The 16,592-nt window shown below is 44.8% G+C and overlaps 1 protein-coding gene across 1 annotated transcript in view; it reads left to right on the top strand.

Annotated features, from left to right (window-relative positions):
• Positions 1-1,325: 1,325 nt before the first annotated feature.
• TIMP2 (TIMP metallopeptidase inhibitor 2) overlaps positions 1,326-16,592 on the top strand; it is a 29,872-nt gene continuing 14,605 nt past the window's right edge. Inside the window, exon 1 of the mRNA XM_081899924.1 lies at positions 1,326-1,976. Coding sequence (XP_081756050.1) covers positions 1,847-1,976 — 130 coding nt within the window. The 5' untranslated portion in view covers positions 1,326-1,846. The remainder of the gene's footprint in view (positions 1,977-16,592) is intronic.

The following is a 16,592-nucleotide window of genomic DNA, read 5'->3' on the forward strand; positions in this document are numbered from 1 at the left end:
ATAAATACTTGCTGTCTGAATTGACTTGTTTTCTGGATGTTTATCTCTGCTGAATTAACATAAATGCTTATTCCAGGGATTCTCTCTGCTGAGAAGGAGCCAGGAAAACTTGGCTGGGCTTGCTGAATGATATTGGGGGCAAGATTTAAGGAAGGGGGCAGGAGGAACCAGTTTATGTGGGTTAATCAGTGCTGCATTATTACTGTTATTATAGATTAATAAGTAGAGACTTCTATGCTCAACTGAAGATTTAGAAACATACCATGAAAACAGCTTTAAAAGCATTTTTTTAAAAAGTAGAAAAGCAACAACTTTAGGCTTAAAGACAATACAGAATGAAAATCTAAGGCAGATTATCTTTTTATTGAGTTGGAAAAAGCTTGTGGAAACAAAAATATATTCTTTCCAGAAACATTTGGACAAGTGGTAGACACCTGTCAATTAGGATCAGTTAGGATCCTGTTCCACAGAACAGGGGCACCCACCCTAAAAGCCCTGCTGTGGATTATTGTGGAGTGACCTCCTCATATTTGAGGGTCTTCGAGGGAAACTCTTCTGCTGCACGCAGTGACCTACAGGGAAAAGAAGTAGTAATATATTGGGCTCACAGGTTTTATAGGGGGATACTAATAATGGATACGAAATACCAATATTGTGTAGCAGGGTGCTACCTCCTCACAGAGCCTCCTTTTAGTCACATTTTTACAGCACTACTACTATTATTCTCTCTCTATAGAAAATGCATGCTGCCTTGTGGAGCGCCAAGCACACGCCTGGCCTTAAATAATTTATCTAAATCATGTATCTAAATCACACACAAATATATAATTTAGCGCTCCTTCACAAGGTTCACATTATGAAGATGGAATTCAAGTTTTAAGTAGGGCTGTATGCGCTTACTCTTTTAGCAATGATAAACTATATACAGTACTATAAATCAATATATTACTATATATACTATATACTATAAATCATTATATTATATCCAGGGATGCCAACTTGAATAAAATATTGGAGGGGGGGCAGGTAAGCCTCGCCCCACATCACAAGACGTGGCACACGCGCACCATTTAAATGTCAATGCCCATCAACTTTTTTTTGGGGGGGGGAGGAAGCCCCCTCAAATATTTTATTCGTGGGTTGGGGGCGAAGGGACCTCGGCCCCTAGGAGTTGGCTGCCATGAATCTGTATCTCCGATAGCGCCAGGCGTGTGCTTGGCGCTCCACAGGGCTGCATGCTCTTCCCGAGCGGAGAGCTCCAGAGGGAAGGAGCTGTCAACCAAAGAAAGCTTGCGCGGGTCGCCAGAAGCCGAGCCGAGCCGGGACCGGAGGCGAAGGGAGCGAGCAGCGCAAGAGGGCTGCCGGGAGCAGGCGAGCCGCCCGCTCTGGCCCAGTGCCACGGAGAGGAGGGGCAGCGAATCCCCAGAGCCCATTAAAAAGCCAGGCTTCGCCGAAGCTAGGAGAAGAAAACACCTCCATAGAAGGCAGCAGCAAGCAGCAGCAGCAGCAGCCACGATCTGCGAGGCTCCGATTCTTCCAGTGGCGGGATCTTTTTCCAACCCCCCACCAGCCCGAGAGAGAAGGCCGAGTGCAAAGCCCAAACTTTCGCGACTGCCTGCTGCCGCCGCCGCCTAAGCGCCAGGAGTCGCCCTGGGATCGCCGCAGCAGCGGACGCAAAGAGAGAAGCACAGAAGATCGAGGCGGGCGCGCGCGCGCGTGTCTGGATGAGGCGGCAGCAGCAGTGAGCAGTCAAATCTCGCCCACCCGCCACCCCTCCTTCCTTCCTTCCCTCCTTCTCTCTCTCTCTCTCTGTCTATCTATCTGTCTGTCGGTCTCTGTCCGCAAGATGAGCGCTACGCTCCCAAGCCTCTTGGCCTCGCTGGCCGTGTTGCTCCTGGGAAGGATGGACCGCCTCGCCGACGCCTGCAGTTGCTCCCCGGTGCATCCGCAACAAGCGTTTTGCAATGCAGATGTAGGTAAGAAAAGGACGGCCACCCTCCCCTTCTCTGCGGCTCCCCTAGTGGCTTCTTACGCGGCGTGATCCCACCCAGCATTTCTATCTTTCTCTCTCTCTGCCCCCCCCCCCGGCTGCTGCCTTCGCTCCCGCTGCAAACTCACTTGTTAGCAAGCCAAAACAACCCCACCCCTTTATCCTGCAAGAAAAGAGCCGCGGTGCGCGCGGGGAAGGGAGTGGGGAGGTCGGTTCCCTCCTGCCCTGGCCTTGGCCAACAGTTGCTATTGTCAAGGAGGCTTTGGGGTTCATGAGATTGTTCCGCTAGCCGATTCTTTCCCCATCGGTTTAAGGCACACGCAGTCACACACACACACACATACACACAGAAGTGTCGTTCTCTGCTGGTATTCGCCTCTTTCCCCCGCCCTAGTACGCGCGCTCTGACCCGATCCACAGGAATTCATTGGAAAGCACAAAGGCAACCACGGACTCAAATTCCTCTTTTCTGACGATGGCTTTCTGCCTGCAAGATGCAGGCTGCCAGGGTTTGGTGAGAACAGCTTTGATACGGGGGGGGGGGGGGAGAGGTGGTGGAAACGGGAGGGGAATGAAACCAGGAAATGAAAACTTCACAAAGGCAAACGGAAAACGTCGGGCCATCTTCCCTGAGTCGACTCGGTCACACCGAAGGGTGTGGGGAGTGCTCCGTTCCTATTTGCATTATATATATATACACACACACACACACACACACACACACACACCCTTAAAAAAATGCCTTTGCCAAAATAAACAGGGTGGGAGGGAGCCACATACTCTCCCACCCCCAAAAAAACCAACCTCCCAATTGGAAATTGACTTGCCGAACAGTTCTAGTGTAATTTAGCATGTGCACCTAGTTCCTATTTCCATTTCTTGAACTCAAGGTACAGCTGTGCTGTTATCACTGTTCTGGGGGTTGCAAGTTAATTCCCCTTGAACTAATTTGGTAGCGCTTCAAAACGCAGGGCTGGGCTGACAGCCTACAAGGAGATCATCATCTTGTGGAGGAAGCTGGAGAGACAGATGGAGGGAGGCATGGGAGGATCTGAGGCTACAGAGCCTGTCTGATGGCACCAGAAGGGAAGCTGCAGGGCATGAGGAAGCTTGGTTGGGTCGGCGCAAAGCGGAAACCAGATTTCCATCGACTTACTGTATATAAATATCTTCACAGTTCCCTAAGCTCCTGGCTCAGGGGAAAGAAACTGTTTTCTTTCCTACGGGAGAATCTCGGCTCTGTTGACTATTTTTGCTGACTGCTGTTGCTTTTAATTGTCAGTAATACACCTCGGCTTCCTACTTCTGGGTGCCTTGAGCAACCCTCCAGGGAAACAGTATTTTTGTAGCTAAGAGACTTTTTTTTGCCCCATCTGCATATCCTTCCTATGCAGTAATCAAGCTAGAGACCCAGGTTGCTTAATGAGCAAGGGCTCTGAGCATTCTATATACAGTATATATAATTTCATCATATCTGCAGCCCTTGTTGGTCGGAAACAGCAAGTGTAGCAATGTTTAAGGAGAGGCATAAAGTCATAGTCATAGTACGTTGCCTCCTCACTTACTGCTTCTTAAGAGCTTCGTGTAGAAGTTTCTCACTGGGCCATAAGAGCACATTTAAAGCACATGGTTTCCTTCAAAGAATCCTGGGAACTTTAGCTTGTTAAGGTGCTGGGAATTGTGGCTCTTTGAGGTGCAAATGACCGTTTTCGGGGTTCTTTGTGGGAAGCCATGTGCTTTAAATGTATAGTGTGCATGTGACCTGTGTCTGCCCAAGAAGCAGGAATGCCCCTTTAGTACTTGTGTGTATGGGTTTAACTTTGCAATCCTTTCTTCATCACGAGAACAGAAGACTAGGGGCATTCTATTTCTGCAGTCAGGGTCTCTTGTGTCTGATCACCTAGTCCAGTCAGTCAGGGCATAATCTAAGACACTTTGCCAAGGCCACAGAACCTGATTTCAACGTGAGGGTGTGTAGCCTTGGAAGATGTGAAGTAATAATACAGGAGAGAGGGTCTTGCTCTCACTACAGAATAACCACATGAGGCTCCCCAATATTTGGGATTAGAGAACAGGACTTCCAAGTTACTGGGTTTGTGTGGTGTAAGCCTGAGTCTCCAGGACTTGCCTTTTTAGAAATTAACTACTGGAACAGAGGAGTAAAGATCCCCGCCCCCCCTTTCTGGCTGTCCAATCTGGGTCTCTGTAGGCCTAAAGACCTTTGGTCTGTCTGATTTGGGAAGACCTATTTTGGATTGTGCTTTCTGTTCCACCTGCTGCTTCCCTGGCTTTGGGACGTGCTTTGGGACGTGCAGGACTTTGGAGACCATTTTTTTTCCAGGCAGAGCAGTGCACCATGGGTACTAGCTTTCAGCGTGAGTGGGGAGAAGTCTGCAGTGTGGCCTTCTTCCCAGCATTGCTGGGGCCCTCATGAGAAAAATTAGCACTGTGTGTTTCCATCTTGATTCAATCAAGAACTTCATCTGCCAGCTCAGCTAAATGCTGAAGAAGAGGGCTTGATCATTCCATTTTGTGATGTCATAGTGTGCGTCCTTCGCACTTGGCAAATGGTGAAAAAGGCTGAATGGAGAGCCGAGTGAGAGAGGCTGCCTTGCCCTTCTCATTCACTAGGCACTCAGTGCTGGGTCACTCACTGGTGGCTCTTTATTAGTAGGCGTTGCCATTCTCTTTTCCCAATTTGCCCAGCTTGGAAACTACTGAAAGGCCGAGCCTGATAGGGCTGGGCCTCAAATTCCACTTTCCCCTGTGAATAATCCCCTTATTAAATTTTAACCTATTAAACAAGCAGTCCTGGCCCCAGTTTCCAGATCTTGCTCTAGAGATGGAATTTGAAAATGCTCTGGCAGGGCAGCCTCTCTGCTGCAACAGTCTCGTCCATTAGAAGTTCCAGACTCTCAGGCTGCCTTCTCTGAAACTGTAGTGTGTCCAGGAACTGAGCAGCTGCTGTCAGCAGCAGCCATTTGCGGTTTCACTTTGCTTTTCCAGTGTCACTTCCCTCCACAGAAGTAGACATCTCTGAGATATGAGAACCAGTCATTGTATAGTGTCTGGAGCACATACTCTCAGCATCTAAAGCCTTTCATGTGGGAATCCAGTGAGACCTCACAGGACCCTTTTTGCTCCTTGCAACTAGCAAGAAAGATCCTTTTAACCCCTTTTAACAACAAGCAACACTTTTAGTTCTCCATTGGCCATGCCTCAATTTCTACCAGGCTAGCAGAGAGGATGCCCCTAGCCCCATGCACTTTATATCTGGAATTGGACTGTGCAGTTTAACTTGCTCCCTTCTGTTTAGTATCCTTTCATTTGCACACCAAAGCCCAGCTTCTAGTTACAGCAGATTTCGAAGTAATCTGCCAATGTACTTTATTCTGTAAATTATTGATTTGTGATATGAATGGATGTGAAGGTGACAAAGGCCTTTAGCAGTATGCAGAAAAAGTTTATTACTATGTATAACAAGCAAGTTGAAAGTCTATAGAGGAGTGTTAGTAGCCTAATAAAAATAAGGGTCAATATGGGAGAGAAGCCATATTGGTTATTCGGAAAACAGAAAACAAAATGTGAAATCTAACATGCATTCCAATCAGTGTTTCCTGATGTTCAGTTTTACCAGATGTGATCTAAGCTGTGAAACAGTGCTGAATACAACTATTTTTTAAACAATCATTTTTATTTATTTTCCAAGAAAAACAGCCACTGAATACAGCTATTTAAAGAGACATCTTGCTATAGGGTCTGCCCTCTTCCTATGCAAATGAGTTTTTCAGACCTTTTATTATGTATTCATGGAACACCACATTTGAAGGTACTTTGGATCCAGTCTGTTTAGGATTATGTGCATTAATACAAGAACCTTGAATATGGTCTGGTAGCAAATTGGTAACCTCTTTTTAATAGGTACAGTTTGTTCATAAAAAGCTTCCCAGGATAGTTCATTGGTGAAAGAGTGTTGATTGTGTGAATAAAAGCTAAGGGAATTTGTGGGAATTACCTGGCAGGAAATGTGGACTGGCAAAAACCACTATTTGGAAAAAGTCAGTACAGCTATTGAAGTGTCACCCTCAGTCGGTTCTGCTGTGCGTGTGTGTCTGTGTGCATAGACGTAGCCGGGGGGGCAGCTGCCCCCCATCAAGTAAATAAATAAAAATACTTAACTAAAAGTAGAAATTGTAGAAATATTTTGACAGATTTTTTTGAGCACTTGGGTCAAAAGAAAGTAATTTAAAGTAAAAGTTGTTGAGACGTTTCATTCTTAATCTGCTAGGCAGAGCCAGACAGAGGATGATGACAGGTGGGTGTCCTGCCTCCCCGCCCAACATAAATCCTAGCTATGCCCATGTGTGTGTGTGTTAGAATTATATATTCACACTTAGGCTGTGTACACACTGCACATTTAAAGCACACACCCCTCCAAAAGAATCATGGGAACTGTTGTTCACCCCTCACAAAGCTACAATTTCTAGTATCCATAACAAACTACAGTTCTCAGGATTCTTTAGTGGAAGCCATGTGCTTTTTATGTATAGTGTTTACACAGCAACCCTGTTACACATGGAGAGTTGCTTTCAGAAATGATGAGTTAGATTTTTAAAGATGTTTAGACAAATCCAGTAAATGGGTTACGGATTTTTATCAATAGTGATTAGCCACAGCTAAACAGAAACTCCCCAGTCAGAAGCAGTATACCTCCGGTTATCAGATGCTGGAAACAGACTATAAGGGATGGGCACTGCTTTCATGCCCTGCTTGTCAACCTTCCCAGATGCATCTAGTTGGCCACTGTTAAGAAAAGAATGCTGGACAAGATGGACCTTGGTCATGCCCAGCAGGGCTCTTCTTATGTTCTTATCCCATTCTCTCTCATGTGCAGGCAGGCACACAGATCAGTTTGCAGAGAGAGAGAGATTTGTGCTGTTTTTATTCCTCTCGGGAAGCCCTTTTGGCTGACACGGCCCATGGAGAAACAACAGATGTCTGTTTACTCTGCTTGCATTCCATCGCACTGGCTTGTAGTAGAGTCTATAGAAAGCAGCAGCAGCCATGCTGCATTTTACTGTTTTCCTTCCCCTTCCCTGCAGTTGTTTTCACGTCATCAACTACAGCACCAGTTCATGGTGGCACAGGGTGCTATGATCTGCACACTTTAATTGGAGTCCACTTCACATCTTGGCTCTGCAGTGGTAACTTTGTGCAGCATCATGCTGTGGATGATTATATTTGTCCTCCTGGCTCCTACGAGTTCCCCAAAAGCACTTCTCTCTCCACTCAACTGACTGTCAGGTTAGAACTGTTAGATCATCTGGATCGGACTTGTACTGAGCAAGGCCAAGGAACAGGGCTGGGATTGAAAATGGGTGTGTGTATTGTGTTACATTTATTCACTTTTAAAACATCCAGATTCTTCCAGTAAAATATGCAAATTCTGTGTTCAGTATAATTTGGGCTAAACTAATGTGTCACTTGGAAGCATGTCAGGAATTTAATAATGACACACACACCCCTCTGGATTTTCATTGGAGCTTTAGTGTGCAGTGCTGGAATCCCACCCCACAAAATCCCACCCCACCTCCATGATGTTATTAGCCTTAGGAGGAAAAACACTCTTCCTACATGCTGTGGTCCTGATAAAAATCACTTCCTGCACCTATTACTTTTATTATTTTAAAATCTCTGATGTCCTTTCAAGTTACACACTTAGCATCATATGTGGTTTAACATTTAGTTGCAGCCTCAGAGATTTCTAAATACTTTGTTCTCAAGATGTCCACTCTGATTCATTTAAAGTTACTGACCTCCTGGGTGACTCACATACTTCTCCCGAACTGAAGCAGAGCTGTATATTTCAGGCTGTTGCCTGTTCTTGGGATGAGGAGGAAGGCCAATGGCCAGTTTCACTGGTCCAAGCCGGCTCTTCCCTTTTGCCTGGAACATGACTAATATAGCTCCAGCTGCACCGACTACTATTACAATTCAAATTATTTACATTATTTACTATTGCTATCCAGAAAACTCACCACAACCCTGTGAAGTAGATTAGGTTGAGAGAGTGTGACCCTGTAAACTTTGTGGCTGCAGGGGGTGGGATTTGAACCTAAGTCTCCCCAGAGCTCACCTGTATTGTTGACCTGCTATATACAATGTAATTGGCAGAGAGAACATGAAAGTGTACCCACCTCACTTTCCAAACCAGGATTTTCCCATGTTAACAATCAATATTAACAACTTCTTGCTGCATTTCCCCTACCATGGACAAGTTGTTTTATCCCCATTCCCTGCACCAGAACTGTGATCCAAACAAAATGCCCCCAAAGTGCTTTTGGCATGGGAGAAAAGCTTTCATATGTGCTAGTGGCAGTTTCCTTTCCCTGCCAAACGGCCACTTCAAGGGTGGTATTTTTGCTGGGATCGTGGAAGAGTAAGGAAATGGTTAATAAAACAAAAATACCCTCACTGCAGTCTCAATCCCATGGCTGCTATTTAAAGTTTTTAAAAGAATCACATATTGCCAGGCTATGCATTTAGATGTAACATATAATTTGGCCCTACACAAAGAACTGGGGAGAAACAGAATATAGGATCTAGATGGGGAAAGGCAGAGCATAGGATTTGCAGAAAGACATGGTGTGAGGCAGAAAATTTTCCAGTGCTCAATTTTTCCGTGCAAAAAAATCATTGCATAAGTTCATTAGTAACTATAAATATTGGGCATGCTTGACAGCTTTAAAGTTTTTTGTTCTGTTTACTAACCGCAACTCCTATCAGCCATGGCCAGTGGCCAGGGATCATGGGAGTTGTAGTCCAGCAACATGCACCGCATTGTCTTCCTTTGCTGTAGGACACCAGAATATTTTCCTTGACAAATTACCCTAATTCACCATTTCCTGGAAAACACTCATCACTGCCAGAGAGGATGAAAGTGGACAGGAGAGGTTTTGACAAGTAGTTTTTGTAGGAAGAAATAAAATTGGTTGATACAATCCTACTTTTCGAGAGTCCGAGAACATGGAAGGAGTATGTCATGTCATTTAGGGGCTTGTTTCATTCACTCTGCCGTATGTGTTGGTCTGCTTCTTGTGAACTTCTGTGAGCATGTATAGCTATGCAATGCTTGGAGATAATTTGGTGATTCTCAAATGTGTTTGGATTTTGGAGAGACAGAGTTGACATTTGCTGGGGGTAGGTAGGGCACATCTGCACTGTGTATAGGTGCTTTAATCTTTGCCAGCTGGGCAAGGCAATGCAACCAAGAAATGCCACTGGAGAATTTGGTGTCTGGAAACCAGTGGACAGATTCCCCGTTTTAGAGAGGATGTCCTAGGTATGGGCTGTGCAACATATCTAATAAGGTGGGGGATCTCTGAACTGTAAACTGTTATATACTCTTATATTACTGGGAGTTGTAGTTTGGTGTGTGCACGCAATGAGAATTCTGCTATACAATGCTGTCTTGAACACTGTAGCTACCCAGCTATCAAGAGCATGAGACTTATCCATGTAGAACCACTCTGCACTTTCTGCTTTTTTGTAGCTAGACTGTAGGTGGAAAATAATAAACATCTTACCTTGTTTTGGAAGATTTCATAACCTGGAAGGGCTCCCACAAGATGTAGGAGTAGCTGCTGTAGCTAATTTGGGCTGTATTCAATTCTAGCTCTGTGGTTTCTAATCCTTCCAAAGCACCTGACTGATACCCTCCAGCCCCAGCTACTTAAGCTGCATATTTGGCACTCGTGGGCCGTTAGACTACTAAAGCATAAGGTTCTCTCCAGAGCAGAAGCAGAGAGGGTATTTGGGCCCTCTCTATGGTTACTAGAAGGGATGTAAGTGGCACCACAAATGAAGTACAGAGATGGGCAATATACAGTGGCACCTCGGGTTAAGTACTTAATTCATTCCGGAGGTCCGTTCTTAACCTGAAACTGTTCTTAACCTGAAGCACCACTTTAACCAATGGGGCCTCCTGCTGCTGACGCGCTGTCGGAGCACGATTTCTGTTCTCATCCTGAAGCAAAGTTCTTAACGTGAAGCACTATTTCTGGGTTAGCGGAGTCTGTAACCTGAAGTGTATGTAACCTGAAGCGTATTTAACCTGAGGTACCACTGTATAGCTCATAGGGAGTTTTCCTGGGCGCCTCTGTTGTGCTGAGCTCAGCCATGCCAACTGAGACTAGCAGAGATGCTAACTGTATCTGTGAGAGAAAACTTAGCCTGCGTTGGGCACGGGAATGCTATAGCTGCGACTCATTTTTGAGAAGGACCACACCTTGCACTGCAGAAGGGCTGAAGGGATAGCAACATGAGTGAGCAGCCAAGAGACTGCTGATGCTGTTGTCATACAATGAGAAGGGACTCAAGACTGCCTTTGGCCTTTGCATACTGAAAAGGAGGGGAATAAAAACCCCTCTTGCCTCTGTGCCATGTGGGAGAAGAAAGTGGGCAAAGTGCACTGTAAAAGAGAGCTGTGCTGGAGGCCAAATGGAAACAACTCCAGGGGCCATGCTCTCAAATATCTTGGGCTCAAATTGGCATTTTCCTTACAGCAGGCTTGCTTCTGCTCTTGGGGTCTGGGTTGTGTTTTTTAAGTGGGGGCATTTGTGAGTGCCTTCAGACTGTCGCTGTTTTGTAGGAGAGATTCAAGTGCATACTTTAGGTTTGCACAGTTAAAGTAGTTTACCTTAGCACAAAAAATCTACTTAAGAAAACAACATACCGGTACTTTTTGCAGTTAGGAAAGTGGTGGGGGAATGTGCTAAGAAATGTGGAATGAACAAATGATTAACAGGAAGACATGTAAACACCACCACCCCACACACAAATCCAGATGAATGCTCATTGTTGCATAACCTCCCCATAAAGAAATAATAACAAATGCTTACTAAAGATGGGGCATAGTTAAATCACCATGTAAGCTTTGTAGAAGCAAAATAGGATGAATGCTCAATAAACAGACTGTCTGAAGAAGCCCTAAGTGTTGGACTTGGGAAGAATAAGTTGTGAGAAGTGAAGGGGTGTCAGTGTCAAGTTCTGTACCTGCATGCCCTGTTTTGCTCTTACCCCAATATCAGGTTTAAACAGGTACCATAATGTCTGTGTCATGGACATTTTGGGCTTTTTTTGTTTGTTTGCTTCTATCATGTTTTTAGCCTCAAGCTACATTGAATGCGTTCTGTCTAGGACTGGACCATGCCAAAATTGTGTGCTGACTAATAAATCCACTTGCTGGGGCTTGTTCTTTCTGGGCAAATTCTTCCAAAGATTGGTGCCAGTCCAACAGCTTGTGACAAGAGTCTTGTGCTAAGCATACTGGAATGCTGGCCAGGGGCGAGGAGAACAATTCATTACTATGGACCAAAGAAAGTTGGAGACTTTTTCCAGGTCAAAGTGGAAAGAACAGATAGGTTACTCATAATCCAAAATCCATCAGAGTGCCTCCTCCCCATTTTAAAGCTGGAGGCTATGTGTCTCATACTTGAATGTGTCACTTTATTCTGATATTTTACTCTGGGAATCTCTCTGGGACATCTGCCATGGAATCCATTTAAACCTCATTATTATTGTGTTTTGCATTGCCAGTGCTTCAGATCTGTAGATTATAGCCGGGGTCGCATTACTACTATGTACTTTTTAGACTTCCTGTCTTCTATTTACACATATCCTACAGTTTCTGAGAAGCTTTGCTGGCTTTTCCCATGTGGAAAGTTCTGCATTATTTTTTTTAAATAAAACTGTGTTTATGACTGGCTTTGAATCTTATACTGTATACCTATTTTTAATTCACGTCCCTGTTCATTCAGAGTCTTTCACCCAGACATACATAGCACAGATTCTTCTGGCTAAGAAGTTTCTCACAGTTCTCAAACACTCACTGAACCGTTGGTAAATCTGGGATGGATGGCAGAAGAATCTCACCCTACCTCATAATGTGTGTTGTGGCTTGGTTTTCTTCAGCTTCTTTTGGTTTGTCTTGCTGTGTTTGTTTCTTGCCTTTATTATCCTCACTTTTTCTGTAGTGACTTGGTCTCTGCTTTATATACACTGAGTGTGGAATGTAGATAATCTCTGAGAAAAAGAAGTGGGGACTTGACCTTAGTCTACCCTGCATTGGAGTGAAAGGGCTCCAAAAGTGCAGAATTAAGTTTCTTGCCTGCTGTTGCGTTTGTGGTAACATCTCTGAGGGCAAGTCAAGTTCCAGAACATCTCTGTCATTCCCCTCTACCCCAGAAAACATAGTTGTCAATGAACTCCCTCTTCATCCAAGAACACAGACCCTCCAAGTGTCCCTATTTTCCAGGAACATCCGTGATTTAGAGAAGCCACCGCGGTTTCTTATTTGATCCCAGAATGTCCCACTTTTCCTTATGATGTCCCTATTTTATTTGGAGAAATCTTGGGGAGTATGGAGTTATCCGCCCCCAAGCTGTTTGAAGGCAATCCTGTATAGGGAAGGTTTTTTTTAATGTTTAATGTTTTATTGTGTTTTTATATATGTTGGAAGCTCCCCACAGTGGCTGGGGCAACCCAGTAAGATGTGTGGGGTATAAATAGTAAAATTATCATTATGGAATGGGATGTTCCTATTTTCATTGGAAAAATGTTGGAAGGTATGAGAACACCCCCCACTTGAAATTATGCCAGTCAAGGCATGCATGCTCAGAGGCCTCTTTCACTGTCTACCTGGTTTTACTCACCTGAGGGCTGGAATGTGATTTTCAGAGCAGCAGAACTCACCTAAATGCAGGGTGCTAAAAGATAAGTTGACCTTTGCAGATGTTTAAATTGGGGCATCCAGCACATGGGAAACCTAGGCCTTTGCTTTGAGAGATCCAAACCAAGCCAGCTCTGTGGCCATTACTCCAGTTTATTGCAGATGTGATAGGGTGAAACTACATGGGACAATCTGCTTCTGTGCCTGCATTAGATCCAGAAGCCACTCTTGTAACTGTGTTGATGCTGATGTGAGATGACTTATCCTGCATCAGAGTGTTTCAAGGGGAATAATGTGGCATGGGACAGCCTGGCACCAATACCGCTCCAGAAACAGGTGCCACAAGCACTCATCTGCAGCACATGTCCCTGGGATTTGTTTGTATATCAGATATACTGTATCTGACATACAGGTGGCCTATAAAGTTGAGGCAGTTCCACACCAGACACTTAAAGCCCATTCAATGGACATTTAAAGCACATTACTTCCCCCCCAAAGAATCCTGGAATCTGTAGTTTAAGGTTGCTGTGAATTGTAGCTCTGTGAGAGGGAAACTACAGTTCTCAGGATTCTTTAGGGGGAAGCCGTGTGTTTCCACTGAGTGTGTTTTAAATGCATTCTGTAGATCTGCCCTTGCACTAGTAAAGACTTTCCTTAGAGGGTAGCGAGGTACTAACTAAACATACCCCTCAACTGCCCCAGTTAAATTGGGACATCCCATTTTGGGCAGCCGTGCTCTGAAGAAAAAATGTGAGGGTTGTGTTACTTTCGTGGGAGCACATCCCGCTTTTCCGTGGTGACACGTTGGAGGGACAGGGTGCTCCAGGAAAAATGGATTTAAGTGGATTCTCCTTTTTGGGGGCGGGGAGCAGTTACCTATGCGAATATTACCCTTGGCAATTCCTGCAGATTTCAGGAACAGCGCAATACATTTTACTGCCCGAGGCAAAGGGCAAGATGACGCCTCCCTCATTCCATGCACAAGAGTTGACATGGTAGCTGAATCCTGTTTTAACAGTGGTGATGGGCCAAAGGCATCCACTTCACCCAAGAGCAGTGAGCTTAAGGGGTGCATGGAATTGTAGAGTTGGAAGGGTCATGTAGTCCAACTTCCTGCAATGCAATAATTGGTCATTTGTATGACGCCTTCCCATAGTTAAAACATGCTCAAGGTGGCTTACATCAAAATACGATGAGCAGAAATCAAAAGGAAGTGACAGCCATGCTCATTTAAACTCATTGGTGCCATTCCTTGACCATCAGGCTTATGCTTGTTGTTGGGATTGTACTGTACAGAAACAAATAGGAAAGGCTAGAGAAAGTATCACCATGCATTTGAAGTGTGTGTATGTGTGCACTGTAGACAATAATCCTATCAGCACTGCATTTTTAAGGCAGATGCAGATAAAATCGAGTGTTCGGATAACAAATGGTTTGAAATGTGTCTTGGTTTTAGAGCTTTGTGCTATTTTTAGATAAGTTCTTAGGTTAAATAAGTTGAGTATACTGAGTACCACTTGTAAATCTGCAGATTCAAATTCCACCTTAGTGCCCTTGGGCGTTTCCTAACTTCCTTTCTTTGTTGACCATGAACTAATCTGTTGGGCTTCTTGGGTGTAGACTGAGGAACCTTCTGTTTTACAGGCGAAGGGGCTAAGTGGTCTTTCCCATTCCATTTCCCCCAAAATTTGCAGTAACAATCTCAATCTCTTACACTGGCGCTTCATTATGTTGCTGAAAGGTTAGGGCCCCCCCAGACTGGTGTGTTTGTGCGTTTTGCAGGTGTATTCTATAACATGTCATTGGTGCAATAATAGTGCATTTGTGGTGGATTTGTATACTGGACTGTACACACCATCCCACTTTTTATTAGCTGTTCTGTGATGCTTTCGCAGTGTTGCTGCTATTACTATCTGGTGGGGCACTCTTGTGCTATAGTGCAACAAAAGCAGGACTCCACCTTGGAACATTACAGGATCTTAGCATGAAGCTTGCAGGAGCAAACAGTGTTGAGAGCAAGATCACATATAACTGCCCCATGAGCACAAATAATCATGAATGCCTGGTAAAGAGTACGTCTGGAGGGGCCCTTAGTATGTATTTGTGAATGCAACCCTGTGTGCATTCCTTGTGTCATTTTACACACTCTGTGCATTTGCTCTGAAGGAAGGTGTGCAGCCTCTGTCCTTCATGTGTTGTATGTGCTGTGTATGTGCTGTATTTGCATCTTCTGCTGGAATCGGTGTTAATTATAGTACAGTTTTTGCTCTTTTTGTGGTTGTGGGTTCACAGCTTTCGGCTGGCCTTGAGTGGGAGAGTGGGGTCTTGCCTGTGTTGTCATGCCAGGATTTGGAGACACTAAATGTGCCTCCATGGCCCAGTGTAACTATGGGATCATGGCCCCATCCTCTTTCCTCACCTCTGAGCTGGGGCTACAGGGACCAGAACCACACGCATCGAGCCAGAGAGGGGCTTGCTAAGCAGCAAGACATCTCACTGTGTTGCACACCTTACCGCAACTGATCGTAAGCCAAATCCCCTTTGCCTTTCTCTGGAGACTAGAGAATTTCTCTGATTCACGTTGAGCCTTGGAAAGCAAGGACACTGCTTTGCAAGCCTCCCTGGCGTACAGCAAAAGGGAAATATCGGGGGATCCCGCAAGGAAAGGAAAAGAAAAAGAAGTAAAGTGCTGACTAGTGGTGAGCTGATGAGCATGCCTGGGGCCCAAGGGTAATAGCTACTATTCTGCAAAGCTGCACTGGTTTCTCTGTGTGTATGTGTGCGCGCGCACGCTGTGTGGTTATTACTGCTTGCTCCTGTTGCTTCTCTCCAGTGCACTATGCTGTGAGTGATAAAAGTGATTATATTGCTGCCCTTTTTGCTTGCTTTCTCTTTATCATATCTCTGCTGAAATCTCAGTGTAAACTGAATATGTTGTCAAGAGAATCTACCCACTTTTAAAAGAATAGGAAGGAGCCTGACTCTCACCTCACACTTGAACACACAATAAGGTAGTGCCCTAGAAGTAAAATTACACAGAGCTAGGCCCAGCTTCCCAACTTGGTACGAGTCTTCGCAGGGCACAAACCACAAGCTTATAAGCAAAGAACAAACCTGGGTTACAGCTTGTGGGCTATTTAGAGTGAGACAAACCTTTATCTGGGGTTTGGACATAAAGCTAAGCCAAACCATGGCTTAGTTCCTGGTAGTATGGCAGCAACAGAAGCAGGGGAGGTGTTAGGAGGCACAAATTTATCACTGTTGCACCGGCACGTTTGCTCATTCATGTTAAGCCATACTTTGGCTTAGCATTATCTTCATGGTGCAGAGAACTGAGGAGAGTTTTTCACTTGATGCTGGGTCAGGAGATTATACTTCTGTGCCAATCAATTCTGAATTATCCATAAACTGTCATTTTCTGAACATGGAAGTGGGGACACCATCTTGTTCTTTGCCTCAGGTAGCAAAATGGGCCAGATCTGGAAGCAAAGGTTTGGAAGCCCCACCTTCAACTACTGGAAAACTTGTTTGTTCTTCAGGCTCTAAAATTTTAGCAGAGATAACTCACACTTTCAAATGTACCTTCACAGTCATAAGGCCTAGGAACTTGTATGTGCTGACTTAAAAACAAAGTAGAAACTGAAATTCTCAGGGAACTGGATCCCATAACCTGGCTGTCTGTACTTTTTGTGCTCCTGTGGAATTGCCGACTCAAACATATCTCTGTTTCACAGAGAGATAAACTTCTGGAAGCTGTTCTAAAAATGCATGCCAGTACAGCAGCAGATAAGTAGAGTAAAGGTTGATTTGGTGTACATTACTCCGTCTTCTACACTTCATCAAAACCATGGGCCTCAGGTCCAAGGACCAAAT

The sequence above is a fragment of the Podarcis melisellensis genome (genome assembly GCF_964234715.1).
Source record: "Podarcis melisellensis genome assembly, chromosome: 2".
In the NCBI taxonomy this organism is placed as follows: domain Eukaryota; kingdom Metazoa; phylum Chordata; class Lepidosauria; order Squamata; family Lacertidae; genus Podarcis; species Podarcis melisellensis.